The sequence below is a fragment of the Doryrhamphus excisus genome, linkage group LG19 (assembly GCF_037039965.1).
Source record: "Doryrhamphus excisus strain RoL-2023G ecotype Guam linkage group LG19, RoL_Dexc_Guam_v1.1, whole genome shotgun sequence".
In the NCBI taxonomy this organism is placed as follows: domain Eukaryota; kingdom Metazoa; phylum Chordata; class Actinopteri; order Syngnathiformes; family Syngnathidae; genus Doryrhamphus; species Doryrhamphus excisus.
In genome coordinates, this window is record NC_136375.1 from 7,669,296 (window position 1) to 7,689,161 (window position 19,866).

At 39.3% G+C, this 19,866-nt stretch overlaps 1 protein-coding gene across 1 annotated transcript; it reads left to right on the plus strand.

The window, feature by feature from the left end:
* Window positions 1-1,368: 1,368 nt before the first annotated feature.
* On the plus strand, window positions 1,369-17,372 carry tfap2d (transcription factor AP-2 delta (activating enhancer binding protein 2 delta)). The gene is made up of 9 exons (XM_058056884.2): window positions 1,369-1,416; window positions 2,186-2,470; window positions 2,910-3,425; window positions 6,148-6,208; window positions 9,062-9,227; window positions 10,913-11,031; window positions 11,134-11,275; window positions 13,922-14,035; window positions 16,071-17,372. The coding sequence occupies exons 2-9, from the start codon at window positions 2,432-2,434 to the stop codon at window positions 16,285-16,287; spliced, it is 1,374 nt and encodes a 457-aa protein (XP_057912867.2). The 5' UTR covers window positions 1,369-1,416; window positions 2,186-2,431; the 3' UTR covers window positions 16,288-17,372.
* The last annotated feature ends 2,494 nt before the right edge of the window (window positions 17,373-19,866 follow it).

Consider the following 19,866-nt stretch of genomic DNA (forward strand, 5'->3'; position numbering starts at 1 on the left):
GTGCAAATGTACCTAATAAAATGACTTTTTGTGTTTTGTAGCAATGATGAAACCACAAATGTTTGTTAATGTCAATCAGGGATCCTTAAAATACATTTTTAAATACAAGGTGTGAGTGTACACACATTTGTGATCCACAGGTCATTTTAGTATTTCTAAAAGTAAAATTACTTAATTTAAAAAAACTTAAATTACTTACTTATATCTCAGTATTCTTCATATTTTCTGTAATTCTGTGTTGAACTTATATAATATTATTGTCCTAACCACCAAATTACATGTTTACATGCACGTTTGTTGATTCGAATCACAAAATAAGTGTGCATGGACTACATCCCATGAAGCAACATCACTTTATTAGTGTTTGTTTATGTGTGCGGCTGCCTAAAAATCACACAAACTCCCCCTTCTATTGTTTTCTGACACTTGCTCTAAAAATATATATCAACAAACCCGCCAGCTCCCTGCAGGAAAAGCAATGGGCTGATCAAAATTCTCGCCTCTGGGCTCGACTGCGTTTCGGGCCTTTCCCCATGCCTCGTCAGGCGGCAGATGGACTGGCTCCTGTCCGGAGATCAGTGCGCATCTGGTGCATGCAGCACTCCCAGTCGCCCCCGGTATATAGGCTGCCAGTTTGGAGCTTGGCCCCCGTTATAGGACAGCTTATATACCGTGCAACTGGTGCATTGATTACCGTACTGCATATCCTGCATGCTGCAAAAATATTTTTTATTTGTTTTTAATATATATTTGGCACATTCATTCATTCATTCATTCATGCATTGCATCATTCAATTATAGACACGCCATGCACGGAGTGTGTTAAAAATATACTTTTATTGGAAATAGCGTTTTTTTTTCTGTGATGCATTATTATCATTGTTGTTAAGCCAAAGAGGGCACAGTTATAGACGCATGCGTGCAGGAACAGATGGGGAGGGTTAAATAGTTGCTTAATTAAAGTGCAGAGTCAATGGTGGCGTCTGGGCGTCAGCGCTCATGTCTGCACTTTTAATAATATCACATGAAGAGTGGCAAGTGGCCTTGCTTACAGCTGACTGGCAATAAAAACAACACTAAACAAGACTGATTGGGGCTTATCTCTACTACACTATGCTCTCTCTCTATTTGTTTTGATGGGCAAAGAATGTGACAGTTAGTGCATCTTCCTCCCCTCCCATCGCCTCCTCCTCCACCTCCTCCTCCTTTTCCTACAGTTGCATTTTGCGGCTCTCCAGGCTGTGACCATGAGATGTAGCTTCTTGCTTTCACCATATGCATTGCTGTTTCTTCCTGGGCTGCCCAAAGGCAAAGACTATGTAGCTATAGGTGGTCTTTCTGGAGTCCTAAACGGGCTGCAGAGATCAAACCCTGCACCAACATTGGCCCTTTATTATTAAAACGTTCAATTACAAGGTAAGAGTCATTGACATGAATGCAAATGGTAAAATAATAGTAATTTGTTTTAAGAGAAAGCACGGTGCGGCCACTGCAAGGGTTGGTGATCGTTCAGGTGATCGAAAAAAAAACGTAATTATAAGCAGTAAATAAGTGAGAAAAAATACATAAATCGGAAAAAAGTACGATTTACATTACGACTTGCATAAAAATAATAAAGGGTTTTGTCCAAACAATACATAGTATCAACTAAAACTGCAAAATAATGATATTTTTTATTATTATTATTACAGCCATTGAATAAAAAAACATTCAAAATCGAACAAGCTCGAAAAATGCAGTCCTTTTTTTTGGAAATGTGCACTCAAATGACCCTAAAATAATAAAAATACATATAGTAGCATGCATTAAAGTTACATTTTAAATCGACTGCTTTGCAGAAATCATCGAAATTCGTTTTTAATTTCTATGATAATATTCCAAAGTAAACTTACATTTTTGGTTGAAAATCCGTTTGTAAAAGAAAATCAGGCTTAGAGTATGAATGGAAAAAAATAGAAGAAGAGGATGAAAGCGAGAGGCAGAGGAGTCGTAACACGCAAACGTGGTGGAAAAAAGCAAAATGTCCACAAAAAAGTGTGTGAAAATGTTAAAAGCAGCACGTCGGTTCCTTATCAAGGCGAAGATACAATATTTATTCCTCGTCTCCTGGGATGCTCCGCTCCTTCTATTGTCCTCCCATTCCTCAGTGCTGATGCTTAATTTTCCAAACTTCTATATTACCAAGGGACCTACGACATCAGCCGAGAAATACCCTGCAAGTACAAAATCCGTGAGCCAGCCCCGTCCGTGCAGAGGGGAGACGCTCGCCTTGCACCAGCGTTGCTGCCCTTACTTCCACCGACAGACTGCACACAAGGGGGGAGCTTTTTTTCTCTCTTTCTCGCACATTTTCGGGGGATTTTAACGCATTTTTAACCACCATCCTAGAGGAGAGGGGGGGAAATTGGTTCTTTTTTGGGGAGAAAGCACAATGTCAGCGACCTTTCCGGGACTTGTCCACGACGCAGAGGTAAAAAAAAAATATTATTTGCTTGAAAATGCATGCATAAGAATGTTATTATGTTCGGTATTTTAAAATAACATATTGTTATTCAAGTGTAATTTTATTTATGTATTGCGTTGAAAAGGGTGGGGATGTTTTTTATTAGTATGTGATTTCCACAGACAAGCAGCAGCAAGTGTTAAGAAGTAATAATATAAAATATATAACATTTGAGCTCTAAAACGTTGCAAAAAGTGACAGACATTGCAAAAAAAATGATGGCTGCTTCGTTTCCCTCCCGGGTGTGTGGAAATGACATCTCCTTCAGGTGGTTAAAAGTGATGGTGGGTAGAAGGGAAAAAAAGGCTTTGAGAGTTGTGTTTTTTTCCCAGCTAGTGTGAGGAGACAGCGGCTGATGTTAAATGACACGGTTCCCACAGCCCTCTTCTCCTTTCTTATCCCGCAGATACGTCACGACGGATCAAACAGCTACCGGCTCATGCAGCTCGGTTGCCTGGAGTCCGTGGCCAACTCCTCGGTCGCCTACTCCTCCTCCTCCCCGCTCACCTACCCGGCGCCGGCGGGCACGGAGTTCGCATCTCCTTATTTCTCCGCCAACCACCAGTACACGCCCTTGCACCACCAGTCTTTCCACTATGAGTTCCAGCACTCCCACCCGGCCGTGGCCCCGGAGGCCTACGGGCTCAACTCGCTCCACTCGGGCCAGTATTACCAGCAGATCCATCACGGAGAGCCCGCAGACTTCATTAATCTGCACAACGCCCGCTCGGCGCTCAAGTCGTCGTGCCTGGACGAGCAGCAGCGGCGAGAGCTGGGCTGCCTCGATGCGTACCGGCGCCACGACCTGTCGCTCATGACGTCACACGGCTCCCAGGCCTACGGCGTCGGGATGCACCATCCGGACCAGAGACTGCTGCCGGCGGCCGGCCTGGGCCTCCCCTCTGCCGCGGATGACCTACAGGTACCGGTGGCCTCCACCAATCAACAGCTACATTCGCTGCTAATTGCTATTTACTATATAGTATATTGCAGTATAATATGTATTACTATGTATACTAGTCAAATATATAATAACGTCTCATTAATGCAGCATAGTACAGTACATAGTACATAGTGGTCTCATGTGTCATATAAAATAGTGTACTGATGCAATAGTGCCAAGTCAAATCTAAGAGTATTGTCCAGTAATGTAAATATAGTCAATACTCAGTTGGGTCCAATGTAGTACTGTCTAGTGTCATGAATTATTCTATCGTCAAAGGACAATACAGTCAAACGCAGTGTAGTAGGGCACAGTTATGTAGCAATGTACTCTCAATTATAGTCTGATATCATAAGTACAGTATAGTACAACACGCTGGTTGAGTATAGTAAAAGTCAAGTCCAGTCTGTGGTCAAATACCATGTTGTTTATACTATGTTTATATTTGTTATTATTCAAAGAAAATAGTGAAGTATAGTAGTTAAATGTACTTTAGTCCAAGTCAACTGCAGTCTACAGCGAGTATACTGTATTTATATATCTAGTGTATTTCAGCTTAACATAGGATAATTTTTAGTACAATTGACAAGTATTGTGCTTAATGGGCTATAGCATGTTATGAAAGTGTCTTGCGTCTAGTACAGTATGGTGTAGTATTGTTGACACTGACATTGAAGTATTGTGTAGTCGGGAATAGTCTTGTCAAGTTTTGCATAGGCAAGTGTAGTGTAGTCGACAGTCTACAGCAGTCTCAATTTAGCAGGCTAGTTTTGTATACTACTGTAGTTCAGTGTAGTCTAGTAGGCTGCCCACCCCTGCATCCCTGCCCTACTGGCCTACTACTGACACACACACACACACACACACACTCCACCATTGCAGCCATAATTCCCCAAAAAAGAGAAGGAAAAAGGGTGCCAGATGTCAGCCTGTCTGCTTACTATGTGTTGTGGTCTTGCATGTTATAGGTTGAGTGGAGGTCTATGGAGAAAAGTGAATAATGCCGCATAACATCTTGAGATCATTTGGTTGCCAGGGCGGGGGAGGTGGGGAGGTTGAGGGGCTGGGGGGGGGGGGGCAAACCGAACGTGACCGTACAACAAGTAAATGTCAAGTCCTCTGAAAGCAAGGCATCTTTTCTAAAGGTTAATTGACTGGCAGTCTATACAATCCTCCTGAAATCCGCCCTTTATCTTTCCACGCGCGCACGTGACCCAGATTTTTACATAATTCTTTTGGATGTAAAGAAATGGGCAAGATGTGTGTGTGTGTGTTTGCGTGTGTGTGTGTGTCCGGCTGTCTGTTGAGGCAAAGAAAAGCGGCTAGTTTCTCTATTCTCCCGTAAAGGGTCGGATTAACGGATTGGGGTTCAGGGCACAATACCCTGCCGGAGTACCATAAAGCACCGTAGTTTATCCAATTACGGGCTTAACGTCAATCAACTTTGTTACTTATGCAGCAGATTTAAACAAGATCCCGGTTAAACACACTGACAAATACGTGTGTGTGTGTTAAGTGTGCTTAGCAAGGTAGCTTGACACCATTGACTGATATTTTCAATGTGTGTATTTATTTGAATTGTTCAATATTATTTGAATTATGTCTTATATATGGATAATATTTTTTAGGTAATTGTATTTATTTTATATTTACATTTAGATATATTGGTAAATGTCATTTCAATTGTGTTGTTTTCCCAAATATGTCATTTTTTATTTCAAGAAATACATTTTATTTCTTCAGTAGAAACATGTTCCCCCTTTTTTAAAAACGTGGATGGTTTGGTCCTTTCTTGTGCAAACATAAAGAAAGGAAAGGGTCCGTGAACCTGAGCTTGCACACAAGGCGTGGACGGAACAGATGCGCCTATGGTTCCCGTGGAACCCACTCTTATCTTTGAGCGCCTTAAAGAGATTTTCATGGAGAACAAAAGCATCTGCCACACCTTTCCCCCCAGCCGTTAAGCTAATTCATGCAAGACTTCTGCGTTTTGTATATTGATTTTATAATCACTTTAGCGTCGCCGTGGAGTAAAAGAAAAGTGAACAGGAGCTGGGGTTATGGAGAAGCAACAAGCTCCTTTACCCCCCATTTTTACTATAATGTTGGGGGGGGGGGGCGGCTTTGTGTTTGGGCCAGGCCTCGGGGCTCGCACGTTGGATTATGCGTTTTCTGAATAAAAAGTGTGTGTTGTCCTTTTTTGATGACATGGTTGATAGTGCTGATCTGGACCAAGATGGCGGCGCTCACACGTGCACATACTGTTTGTTAAACAGTTTCCAACAGGTTGGGGGAATATTATAGTTGCATTGATTTAATTGGAAAGAAATCACAATTCCTGTATCATAAAGTATCTAGAAAAAGTTGGTAAATTTTGGTATTTGTGATGTTTTTGCAAAAAAACAAACAAAAAAAACAACAACAACATTTACATTATTATGAATACCTTTGGTCACTAATAGGATGTTGATGTCCATTTTGACATATTTGGTTCCTTGTGCAAGAGCTACAAATACTCAGATACTCAAATATATTAGATTATATTGACTGACATTTGATAGTTAGTTAATTTAAACCATTTTGGGTAAAAAAAAGTGAACGTTTCTTCACAATTCATGCACATTGGAGTAAGTTCTCCAGCAATGTGTGTATAATGTGATTGGAGCATCCCACCAGTGTTAATGAGTGTGTGTCTCCACAGGGCTCCGTGGAAGCTCAGTGTGGGCTCATGCTCAACGGCCAAGGGGGCGTCATCCGGAGAGGTAAGGCCCACTTCCACTTCTAAACGTGCTGTATTGTTATTGTTGTTGCACCTCAGGCCGTGAACATCTCACGTCCTGACACGAAACAAGAAAGCAGACAGACAAGACAATCACACCGGAACACCCCACTTTGGTGTCTGCTGCCAGCATGTTACATGTTACGGTGGCTTGTAGCAGACTGGAGACATACTGCTTCCTATTTCCGGCCTGAAGTCAAGTCAGCTCATTCAATATATTTCTGTCTGTCAACATATTTAAAATATCATAACATACATATTATATAGCCTCCAAACTGACATGGAAAACAATTAGGACGCCCATGTATACTGTATACAGTAGTATATATTTTTTCCAATATTATAATATACCATTATATACTGTAGTATACACATACTGGGTGTATGTATATTGTACACACAGATTATATATAATGGTGAAAAATATATGCCAATGAATCAATAAAATATTTGTGATATAACACTATTACTCGGCCACATTATTAGGCACACTGCACAAATACGATCCAAAACAAATATAAATATACACACTGTATGTACTGACTCAAATATACAAATTCCTAGTGTTGATCAGAGAAAAAATATAACTATAATGCAACTCATTATAATTGAAATTAAATGTGCTTGAGCATGATGACTTTTTATTTCCGTAAATATGTGGAAGTTACACGTAGCTCTAAGGATTGCATCATAAGAGATTAAAATGACTTCCTGTTGACAGAGAAGTACATTTTGTTAAAATGATGCAGAATGTCGTCTCGGTGAACAGAAATGATAGTCTGAATTTATTTGCATGTCCCAGCCATGGTAAAAAGCTGCAGAATGTGTGTGTTTTGTTTTGAAACGAAGGCTGTGAGTCTTAGTTGTATTTTTCCACCAGACGTATAGGTATTGGGGCTTTTCTCTCGGATTGACGCGGGGATCCCTTCGCTATCACATTGGGTTAATGGTGCGCAGTATTTGGCCCTGAGCTGAGCCTCTGCATCCATCACAAGCAATCATCTTTGCTTTAGCTCGCTCTCCTGTATCGATAGCTTCTCTAGCCTCCGGCGTACGCTTTGATATGCTAATGAGGAGCGGGGCCCCGGATTCAGCCGAGATCATATTAATGTTGTTCTTTCTGACTGCGGCATGAATATTCACCAAAAAAACCCTTTTTCCCTCTCTCAAAAGAAAATCAGCGAAGATTGTGAAGCGCGGTTGGTACTTAAGGAGTCGTCTGTGTTTTTAATCAGCAGTCCCACTTCCGGTTCTTGACGTCACCACGTGCTGCTTCCCTTTGCTGTGCTGTGCTGTCAAGGCGTCTTTACCCGCTTGTAAGAAGCTACAAACATTGTTGTTAAACGAGGAGGAAAATGACATTTGGCTTTTTCTTTAATTTTCGTGGCAAACTGGTTATAAAAAAAAAGAGGGGCGCTTGATTCTGCGTGTGATCCCGCCCGCCGCTCGCGCCGCAGCCCGAGGCTACTCTCCGTTGCTTAAATACCGTTATCGCCTCTGGGCCCGCACGCTCCACTCGCTGCACGAGCAGCAATAGCTCGTCTCGATTGCCCTTGGCAACATAAAATACAAACTACTTTGTATCAAAACATTTTGGGGGGAATTAATAGGACGTGAATGTGAGCGCGCGCCCCCTGTCAGAGCGCGTGAATCTGACAGACAGGTCACATATTAAGCCAAACCGGACATGCGCATGCGTACCGAATAACCTGTCGCTGTCCAGGTGCTGAAATGGTGTCAATGGAGATTTTCAACTCACTTCACATTGCAAGAAAAGTAACACAAGCTGATTGTGAATAATAGATTATGAGAGCTAAAAAAATGTAGGCTAGAAAGCTTTACTTGGTGGCCAAATGTGTCCCCCCCCCATCCAAAAAAAAGACTGGCGTGTGCATCCTTGCCTGCAGCGTTGTTCTGTTCGGCCTAAATGGCATCTCTTCCTCCATTCCCATCACATCCAGCATGGCCTAATAACAAAGCGACACACCCTGCTGTTAGGTTTGATAATGAGGCAGATGAATAATAGAATATAGCCCACAGTACATCACACAGCAACCTTGCTGCTTGGCACGTTCGTTTGAGCACAAGTAGATTAATAAGAGACCTTCTCCAGCTATACAGCAGTCAATACATTCTCCAGCAGGACGACTCATTCAGATGCAGCTAATAATGCCAAAGAGCCTTCGCCACCATGATTTATTCACTTTTTTTTTTTTTTACAAGCACGACGGAGTCAACTTGGGTGGGTAGAAGGTGATAAAAGAGGGGTTTTGTTTGACTTTCTTTGGATTAAAGACGACAGCTCCTACATACAAATATTAGGGTGACGTAAAACCACAAATGGAAACACAAAGTATGAGGAAAACTATATGAAATATTTACATTACAATTAGTAGCATGGACATAGACTTCTTAGTAAATAATAATGTGATAATGCAAATAAAAATGACTGGAAGGGCAGTTTATCATAAAAAATTGGGTAATTTGAGCATTTTATCCCTCATCCATGCCATTGCTTTTAATAACCATTTATTATGAGAAATACATTTCATTAATGACAATGACATATCCGGATTATTTATTCATATTATACTCGTGTATTTAAGGTGTATAATATTGGACAGATTCTTTAGTAAAGCTGTATCAGTGTGAACCCCATAACAAATAAAAGTTTGATGTAATGTACTGTAGCAAATAAGCAAGTTTGTGATTGTCACTTACTTTTTATGGAGCAATATGACTAAATAACTTGTGTCACATTGTTTACTTCCAAACAAGTTGCTTTGGCATTTGTGTTCTATAACAGATTGCGCGTGTCGTTGTTTCTGTGTGTCAGGGGGAACTTGCGTGGTGAACCCGACAGATCTGTTCTGCTCGGTACCAGGTCGACTGTCACTGCTCAGCTCCACCTCCAAGTACAAAGTCACCATTGCAGAGGTGAAGAGAAGACTGTCACCGCCGGAGTGCCTCAATGCCTCGCTACTGGGTGGAATACTGCGCAGGTTTGTACAACAAAACTATACACAAAAGCGACAGAAATATAACTTCGGGGGGGCACAAGACACTCACTTGCAGTTGTGTGAAGCAGGGGTGTCCAAACTTTTTCTAGCGAGGTTCACATACTGAGGAAAATGGAAGTGCCATTTTGATATTTTGTATGCTGAGAAAAAAACAAAACTGCATCTCAGCTTTGTGATCTTGGTGAAAAAGTGTATTAGTATGAAGTACTATGAATTTGTTTTTGCTTCCCCCATCCACATTTTTGCATTTTTTTTTATAATCCTCAAAATATTTCAACTTTATTCTTAAATAATCTTCATAAAATTTCTTATATAGATAATAACCTAATTATCCAAAAATTTTAACTTTGCTTTTACTTTTTGTTTGTTTCTCATAATAATGTTTTTCTTTAATAATCAAACTCCATGCCATTAAAATATTGTTCCATGTTTTTCTCATAATACTAAACATTTACCCGCATAAAATTTAGACCACTTTTTTCAAATATTTTGAATTTGTCGTAAAATTACATATGATTTTTTTTTCAATTTCTGGTGCTCCCCACACCATGACCCCCAACTATTTAAAACTTTATTCTTATATTAATATTTTGGACTTTAATTTTCAAAAACGTTATTTGTTGTTTTGTGTCTCATATGACAATGTTGTTTTTTTACTAAAAATGTATTTTTTTTCTCTTGATATTACAACATTATTCTTGTATAATTACTGATGCTTTTTGCTTTTCTTGTGAAAATATATTTTTAGAACATGAGGCAGGCCAATAAAAAAACAGCCATAGGCCTCAAATGGCCCCCAGCCCGTACTTTAGACACCCTCGAGATACTATTGAAAAGTATGCATTTACACATACTAATGCGCAATGTCTATTATTATTGTTTTTAAAAATATATACTAGTTATATACTACATGGCATTTTAATGCTTATATATAATTATATTGGGTTGGAGAGGCCACAGTAATTGATGGCGAGCCCTTTTCTAAATGTTAATGTAGCTGATGAACATTGAAAAGCACTACAGGCGTGTTTGTGGAGCTCACATAAAAGAGGCTATGTTGATAGAGTGCGGCTCACACAAAGACTATTGGCGAGTCAGAGCCAAAACATGCAAGGATCAGAGGAGCCGAATGGTAGCTGCTGTATTATTGATGGGGGTAGAGAGAGAGACAAGGAAGGAGGAAACAAGAGTGAGAGAATATTACAGTAAAGACAACATGTATACAGTGTCTCTCTGACAGTGTTATTTTTAAAAAGGCAGCTCTTGTTTGATAGTACATGATTACAAAGATGACAATTTTTGTTCTTAATGAATTGTCACATTTTCCACATGGGTGAGAAAATGAGAAATGACATGAATCCAAAATAGTATGCATTTAGCCAGACATAAATGTTCAAACAGAATCAAAGAAACTCAAGGGGAATTACAACCTGAAAGCACATTAAATATGCAAATGTATTTGATTAAAGAAGTGATGGTTTTACGCGACGTGACATCTTTTAATTTATGCAGGCTTTCATTGGATATTATGGCCTTGTCATATTATAAAGGACATCTAACTGCTATATTTTTTTTGTCTGTACTGGACCTAGTTGTATTTTGGAACAATTCCCAAGAAAGAGCGGATCCAAATATTCTCTCTTAAATATGCGACATCTCTTCCACAGAGCCAAGTCAAAGAACGGTGGCCGGTGTCTTCGGGAGAAATTAGACCGTCTCGGCCTCAACCTGCCGGCAGGACGGAGGAAAGCTGCCAATGTCACGCTGCTAACCTCCCTAGTGGAGGGTGAGACACTTTTCATGTTTTCACACTTTTTATCCCCCCCCTACCCCCCTCCTTTTTTTTTTTTTTGCATCCCTCTCATCAGTCTGTGATGTTTATGTGCAGGAGAAGCGCTCCACCTGGCAAGGGACTTTGGCTACACCTGTGAGACAGAGTTTCCCAGCAAGGCAGTCGGCGAACATTTGGCCCGGCAGCACAATGAGTCAAAAGAAAACAACGCGAGAAAGAAAATGGTTCTGGCTACAAAGTAAGAAGACACACAAATACACACACAAACACTTTTACCACAAACTTCTCCCTTTCAGGCATTGAAAGTAAGAAGTGCCGGTTTTATGTTGGTACATAAGAGCTATGGGGTCAAAAATACGACTAAAAAAAGTGTAGGTGCAATTTAAATTGTCAGCCCTTCGTATTCTTAAGTGTATCCTTGAAGAGGCCTTGCTGTTGTTGGGTATACCCAATGAAATGGAAATACTCCATTAGAAATACTCCACAGAATGGTTATATAGTTATAACTCACTACATCACAGTTCCCTCACTCTATCACTGTTTTTAAAAAATTACCAAATAAATAATTGCTGTGGCGGCACGGCGGGCGAGTGGTTAGACCTAACAGCTAGGAGGACCAGGGTTCGATTCCACCCTTGGCCATCTCTGTGTGTAGTTTGCATGTTCTCCCCGTGCATACGTGGGTTTTCTCCGGGTACTCCGGTTTCCTCCCACATTCCAAAAACATGCTAGGTTAATTGGCCTCTCTAAATTGTCCATAGGTATGAATGTGAGTGTGAATGGTTGTTTGTCTATATGTGATTGGCTGGCGACCAGTCCAGGGTGTACCCCGCCTCTCGGCCATAGACAGCTGGACCCCCCGCGACCCTTGTGAGGAAAAAGCGGTCAAAAATGAATGAAAATAATTGCTGTTTTGTGTTTAAATATGGTCTATGATTAGTAAAAAAAATGTATAGTATATTTAAAGAAATTGTTCATATTCCTGGCCTAATTTAAGCATTTTTAAGCATAGTTTCAAGTGGCTAAATGAATAACAATGGAAATATAAGGGATTCAAAAGATGTGAAGTGTAATACGGTATCTGTACCTTTAAGAGGCAGGTCTTGGGAAGTGATGGCTGGCTGTTAGAAGACTGCTAGCAGCCAGTTAGCAGTGTGCTTGTTCTCTGGTTTGTTTCATTGCTGTAACTTAGTGTGTTCAGTGGGAGAGACTAAGTTGTTCATTTCGGGATAGTTTAGGATACCGATGCCGAAACTCATCAAAGTCTAGGAACCCGAGGACCACTTGTAACTTTATTGCTCATACAGGTCTCTTCTTTGCCATTACTGGTCTGCTTCTATGGTGGTTGATCTTTAAGTGCCAAGTAGGTTGATAAAATTTGCTAATAATGCGTTGCACATGATTATTTGAAACTGTTGAGTTTTATTCATTACACAACATTTTGGTTGAAATCAAAATTGGAACACTTTTGGGGTGTTCAGCTTTGGAGGTTCCACTATAGTCCTGTATTTAGTTCATACTTCCAGCCAAGGTTTCACAGTGAAGCAAATTCCAATCGTGAATAGATACCATACAGTATGTTCATGACATTTAAAAAGAATATATAGTCGACCCGCATTTATTTCCTTCTTTATCATCCAAAGCACAACAAACCAAACATAAATCAACACAAATAAAAATACCTATGTACATATAAACATACACATGTTCGAAAGAGAGTGGGAAGAAGTCAAGACTTATCTAGTCCCACCCCCCTAACTACCCAGATTCCAACCTCATCCCAACAAAACATATATTATTCCTTGTCTACAAGAATGAAAACCCCACATCCAACCACCCTCACCCAGCTTGAGGCACCCAACCACGTACCAAGAGCAACCAGTTCATTACTAGTCATTGTATCGTACATAGTCCAGTACAAAAGACAAAAAGAATGAAACCACTCCAACTATACAGTCACCACACCAGTCATCACAAGCTAACATGGATATATAAACATCAATGTTATGGTATTGTTTCAGTGAGATTAACAAATAAATGTGAGAGAAAAAAAGAAAAATATTCTTTAAAATACCTCAAATTAAATAATCACATTTGAGTCTTAATTAATTAAGTTAATTGGTTAATTGGTTCCAGACCCCACCATGATCCGGGAATTTACGAAAGTAGGATTCCTTATTTATAAATGGCATAAGTTTGTAGTTGGTGCATAAAAAAGAGATTAAATATATATGATAAGATTTTTCATGTGTACAAGGCCTTGGATGATAGTCAGTAAATGAATTAATCACACAATAAATGAAAATTAATTAGATAATTTTGCCGGCCATGTGCATACTTGTCTGTTTTCCTCGTCTAAGTAATAGAGTTGGCTTCAGCATCTTGGTGTGTGTGTTCTATAGAACAACAGCATGAACCCAGTGAGCCTTTGTGCCAGTCATACAGTCTCTGTCTCGGTGGGTGGAGGCGGGGCCGCGAGCATACGCACATCGTAAAAGAGTGTAACATGATTACATTGTGACATATAGTTTTTTCATTGTACTTCTCAAATCCCGTCTTGCTCTCATCTCGTGAACTCGATGTGTTGTGACGCCCCACTCATCAATGTAACGTTCCTGACATCTAGTGGCCAATGTAGTACAATGCTACTGCTACGGACTTTCACACAGGAGCTGCTGTCAGCCATAACTCACACCAGTCGCTGGCGCTCTCCACACTACTAACCACCATGCTAACACTAGCTGCTGACGTCACAGATGCAATTTCAACTTCCAAGGACCCCACCTCTTAAGCGGTGCTCGAACCGTGATGTAGCGAGGGAATACTGTATCAATAATAAGCCACCCTGAACATTTCTGTATGTCGTCTTTTTTATTTCTGCCAGGCAAATCTGTAAGGAGTTCCAAGACTTATTGAGCCAAGATCGTTCTCCTCTGGGATCCTCCAGACCCACACCCATTCTGGACTTGGATATCCAGAGACACCTCACACACTTCAGGTACAAAACAAACTATCAATAACACAAAAAGTCTCAGTTTCAGTGGTGCTGAATTACAATGAAGCATCACAAAGAGTAATACGGTTGGTCTCTGCTGAGCTGTTTGCCATTTGCAAAAGTGGCAGCTCTGCAATTTGTTATTTAGCCCACATGAGGGAGGATGAGGAGGGAGGAACAGACGCCTATTAGCAGAAAGGTCACATGTATGGGTGTCACTCCCTGGAGAAACATTGATCAAACCCCTAAAGGGAGAATTAAGGGATGTGTAGTGACACCTGTATGCTGCGATAGAAGCTGCAAATTTGGTTCAAATACTCCCACGTAGGAACACAAACACTTAAATACACATATTATAATATGTTATATATTATAATATTCAATTCCAAAATGTTATTTCTCCACCAGATGGTGCCAAACATTTCCCATTCAAAGCATGCAGCAAAATGTTTGTAAAGGGTAAACATCCCTAAAATAGAATTAATACTTGCTCTACTATAATGGCCGCATTACACAAAAACACATATTTGGTCATCATGGTAAAAATGTCCTGTTGAAAACACCACTTTTGATCCCACGGTTATCTTCACATAAGCTAATACAAACTTTTATGTTAACATTCAATTTGAAATCAAAAGACTACTTTTTCCCATTCAAAGCATGCAGCAAAATGTCTACAAAAGTGCTAAATCCCCAAATAAAATTAATATTTGATATGTGTATTTCAGGCAAAGGTAGTTGCAAAAGATGAGGAATAAGCTCAATGGGATAAATAATTGCAGTTTTGAGGACAAATTAGTGTTAAACATAATTTGGCAAGATTAATAAAATATTATAATTTCTTGTTTGGTTCTAATTGTTTGGATGTGGATAATTCTATTAATTTAGTTGTTAACTAAATTTGATGCCTGCTCATTTTTTAGTGGCCCACATGTCAGTAAACATCACACTAATTGTGTAAATTATTTATTATTTAAATAATAATAAGTATTTATTATCACAAATTAGTGTGAAACATAATTTGGCAAAATTAATAAAATATTATAATTTCTTGTTTGGTACTTGTTTGGATGTGGATGATGCTGTTTGTTTAGTTGTTAACTAAATTTGATGCCTGCAGCTCATTTTTTAGTGGCCCACATGTCAGTAAACGTCACACTAATTGTGTAAATTATTTATTTATTATTTAAATAATAATAAGTATTTATTATCACAAATTAGTGTGAAACATAATTTGGCAAAATTAATAAAATATTATAATTTCTTGTTTGGTACTTGTTTGGATGTGGATGATGCTGTTTGTTTAGTTGTTAACTAAATTTGATGCCTGCAGCTCATTTTTTAGTGGCCCACATGTCAGTAAACGTCACACTAATTGTGTAAATAGTTTTTTTTTCCACCGATAACACAAAGCTGAGATTTTTTTAAAAATTATTATTACCTATTATGTTAATTTTTTGACGGTTTGTATTGAGTTGTGGTCTCCACACACAATAACCCGTAAAGCAAACCTTTTAGATTTTCCAGAATCTGCACCTATTCCAGCTGTATTTTGTTTGAATTATGCTTCCTGCCGAAACGCTCTGTTTTCATTTATTGCACCCACGGCCACAACACCGCTGTGATTACTCACACACCAAAAGTGCTTCCTAACTAAACCATATAAGGAAGTCCGCCCATCTGTGACATCACAAAGAGGCAGTTTTACCACGCCTTTTGAAACCAAGCGTTTTGAGCCATCCCAAACTTCTTTCAGGGCTCACTTCCAACTGTGCAAATGTCATTATCTGAAACTTTGGCATGGTTTAACACCAGAATACAACATTCTAACTACATTTATAGGTCAGAAAAGTGGGAAAACACAATAATAAATATATTTAGCCGTTTCATATTCCTTGGTGGAAAAAGTCATTGCCATTGGCTGATTGAATGGCCAATCAAACAATATACTGTTTCCTGAGTCTGTCATAGAAAACAATGTGTCATCTGACGAGCCAAAATCCATTATTCCGACAATATGTTCTTTTCTTCCCAACAGTCTCATCACTCACGGTTTCGGTACACCGGCGGTTTGTGCAGCTCTCAGCACTTTCCAGACAGTCCTGAGCGAGATGCTCAACTACCTGGACAAAAACTCAAGTGGGAAAACAAGCGGACCAAACGATCAACAGATCAACAGCAGCTCGGAAAAGTCGCAGCTCCGCAAAGCATCTGAGCCCCAGAGCAAAGACGGCAAAACTGAAAAGACTGAGTAGCCCAATCCGCTTGGTCCCCCCCGGTGCCTTGGAGCTGTGTGTGTGTGTGTGTGTGTGTGAGAGAGCAATAGAGAAAGTGTGTGTGCATGATATATTTATTTTTATTTCTTTATTTATTGATTCCATATTTAAGGTGAAAACATGCACCAATGTTTTCAGGAGAGGAGTGGCAACTGCACATTACACAAAAACTTCCTCTATTCATCTGACAGGGTGAGAGAAGCTGATGCAAGCATTTTTTCCCCTATGTCCCTTAGAAGAACGTTATGATGTCAAGGATAGAAAGAATTTCATGATGGTTTATGTTCTTTTCCTACATGGGATCCATTTCTCAGCCCACCAAGTGAAGAACAGATGCCCCCCCCAACCCATAAAGCAGATAAAAGCAGATAACAGTAGACTGTTTTAAATGTGTGAGTGAGTATGCGATGCAATATGCTGTTCTCATCAGAATTTAGTAGAAACATGGAACACAACCAACATTTTAAAGCGCATACAGAGGTAGATAAAACTACAGGTATCTTGTGTGTGTTTTTTTTTTTATACCTACATCCAGAGGTTGCCTACAGCCACAGCTGTTAATGCCTGTTTTTTTAACCAGGCGCTAATTAGTAATCCTGGCGGTTATTTGTTTTTCTACGATCACACACCCAACAACTACAAGAGAGACTAATTCAATTAGAGCGTTTACCTTTCTAATTTCAATGTCATTTAGTGCTTAACCATTTCTTACTCAATTCTTGTGAGAAGACATGAAATGTGAAAGTGTGTATGAATGTGTCTTTTCGGTTGTTGTTTTTTTTTTTAGGGGGGGCGGTTGTAAAGAGTCCAGAGGGTCTGAAGTCAGCCATTTTGTAACAGTGACTCAGCATTTCCTGTGCATGTCTATCTTTGTACACACCTCAAAAAAACACAGGTTTAGCCGACACGACAAAATCTCTTCGACTCGCTATTGAACATTTGTAAAGATATATATAAATATTTAAATTACTTTTCTTGTAGGATTTGGACGATATATATGTTAAATCCCTACATTTAAAAAAACAATGCTGGTGTTCAATAAAGACAAGTTGCTACATGTTCTACTACTTTGTGTGGCTTCACTGTGTGGTGCATAGAGTACATGAAAAAACAAAAACAAACCCGATGCAGAAAGAAGGAGTCGTGATCAAAGTGTGCGAGTTTACAATGATTCAATTATATTTTAAAAAGCAGTTTCTTTTCATGCTGTTAGGTGAGGACGTCGCCATGTTCAAAAGCCTGCTTTTGTTTGTATGCACGCTCGTTTGTGACTTGTGTCAACTTAACTGCTTATTTAAATTTATAGGTGGAAAAAAAAACAAGATAAAACACTCTGTAGGTTGTGTTTACTTGTTAATATTACACTCATTTAAAAAGGAGGTCATGCTCACTACATGGCACGAAAATACCAAAAATCAGTCAAGATGCTTGTACTGCTTTGTCACAGTCCATCAATACTCAGGAAGCTTCAGGTGCGTGGTTGTCATGCGTTAATTAAACGCAAATAATGGCAAATAACAGAACAACATCCCAACAAGACATGATAAGTACAATTTTAGGGAATGAATACGGATTACAAAATGATATTTTGGATATTGTTGGAATATAGGAGAAATTAAATGCCTAAAATGGCAACAACAAACCAAAACATAATTGGTCCTGGTGGAAAATGGTTTTGATACCACAGAAAGCAGTGGTTCACAGTTATTTTCTGTCATGCACCCCCGTGACAAACATTTTCAACCCCCCGATTTAAAATACTAGAAAAACTGATAATAGCTATTAATTTATCTGTACCGGACAGAGTGAACCAGAAAAATGCAAGAAAATACAAGTATACAAGCGTATGTAAGAGTCTTGAGTACTATTAATGTGTACAAGTTGGCAGGTCTGCACTAAAATCAACACCCAACCCTCCGAGGGTCAGGGGTAGTCCGCCCCACTATTTGAGAAGCAATTCCTTCAATCTAGACTGGCATTCCAGTTCTGAATTCGTCACAACATTTTCAGAAGGATAGTGTTAGAATCTCCACTAGTAAGCATCATCGGTATTCGTCAGGAAGGGCATCCAGAATATAAAGGGCTCAAGCCAAAAATCAGTATGCGGATCAACAAAAAATCCGCTGTGGCGACGCCGTGATCAGGAAAAAGGCGAAAGAAACAAACAAATTAGAAAAATATTTCACAGTAGCTTTAACAGACTTAAAGTAGAAAAAACATAAGCTATAATTACCGTATTTTCCGGTCACACTTTTTTTTACGGTTTGGCTGGTCCTGCAACTTATACTCCGGAGCAAATTATATATGTTTTTTTTGCCCACACTGACCGCTTTAAGCTTGTGTTTCAGTATCGGCTACTCCCATCACTCCCATCACAATGTAAACATCAACTTAAAAACAACCAAGAAAAACGGAACATAAATGCCCCACAAGGAAAAAATTATAATCTGCAGATTACAAGCTGCAAGTATGTATGCTATTCATGCTAATAACTGTTATTAAGCTACATTAACATACCACCTATTTAGCCTGCTCTCCATTTTATTGTTATTAGAATGAAATGGCCCTTTTGATCTGACATTTATCTCAACATGAACTATCATTACAATTTCGACTACACAATTGTGTATTTGTTAACCAGACAGCACAACGTCTTCTTCAACATTCAAAGCATGCAAGCAAAATATCTATGATGCTCTTTATTGGCATCTGTGCCTAATGATGAATGAACTATAGTTGATTTCCAAAAAGGAGCTGCAGGTCTGTTTAGCTTTTTATTCATCATATTATTCACATAATAATGAGCGCACATGTTTGTTCACCTCACTCTTTGTTTCCTTTGTTGCCGTTTGGCTTCAATAGGAAGGTACTGAAGAACTCTTCTTCATAGCTTGCGGGGTTTTCCTCATTAGATCGCCTTGTTCCCAAAAATCCTGTTAAAAAAGATACAAACAAACTTTGCTTTTTTAACAGGGATTCTTGCCCTTAAGAAGTACAGTGGGTTGAAATATTTACTGATTATTTTTGATATTGTGCAAGCTTTTGTGTTTAAATGTGATGTTTTTTTTTTTAATCACACAATATCGTCACCTAAAGAGTCATTTTATTTTGGCAGTGACTATTCCTAGCAGCGTTCCAATGGCTGAAGAGCAGGGTCCAGCCTGTGGAACAACCTGCATGAGACTATACCAGGCAATGCGACAAAACAGCTTCAATGGTGGCGGCATCCCAAAGGAGAAAACCAACGGCAACAAATAAATGTTAAGATGCAGGCAGTATACGTCCCCACCCCACACATATTGTACACAAAATATGCATGGGGGAAACATTCCCACTGACCCACATTCAGCACCTTTATTAAGAAAAGCTGAAAAGAAGGACCTATAAAAACCACTAGAATCCTGTTTGAGATTCTGCAATTTGACATAGTGTAATGTATTGTTCATAATTTATGATATTGACTGATTGGAGAGCAATGCAGCACTCACATGATGCAATTTGGTATTGGAGCCAATGATTTGAAGTGATACTGTTTCGCTATACTATTTAGGGTGGGGC

What these genes read in the sequence shown, in the direction of transcription:
- tfap2d (XM_058056884.2), top strand. Translation starts at nt 2,432, where the DNA reads ATGTCAGCGACCTTTCCGGGACTTGTCCACGACGCAGAG. An exon ending in GCTAACCTCCCTAGTGGAGG is followed by an intron (nt 11,032 to 11,133) that starts GTGAGACACTTT and finishes GTTTATGTGCAG; the next exon opens with GAGAAGCGCTCCACCTGGCA. An exon ending in AAAATGGTTCTGGCTACAAA is followed by an intron (nt 11,276 to 13,921) that starts GTAAGAAGACAC and finishes TATTTCTGCCAG; the next exon opens with GCAAATCTGTAAGGAGTTCC.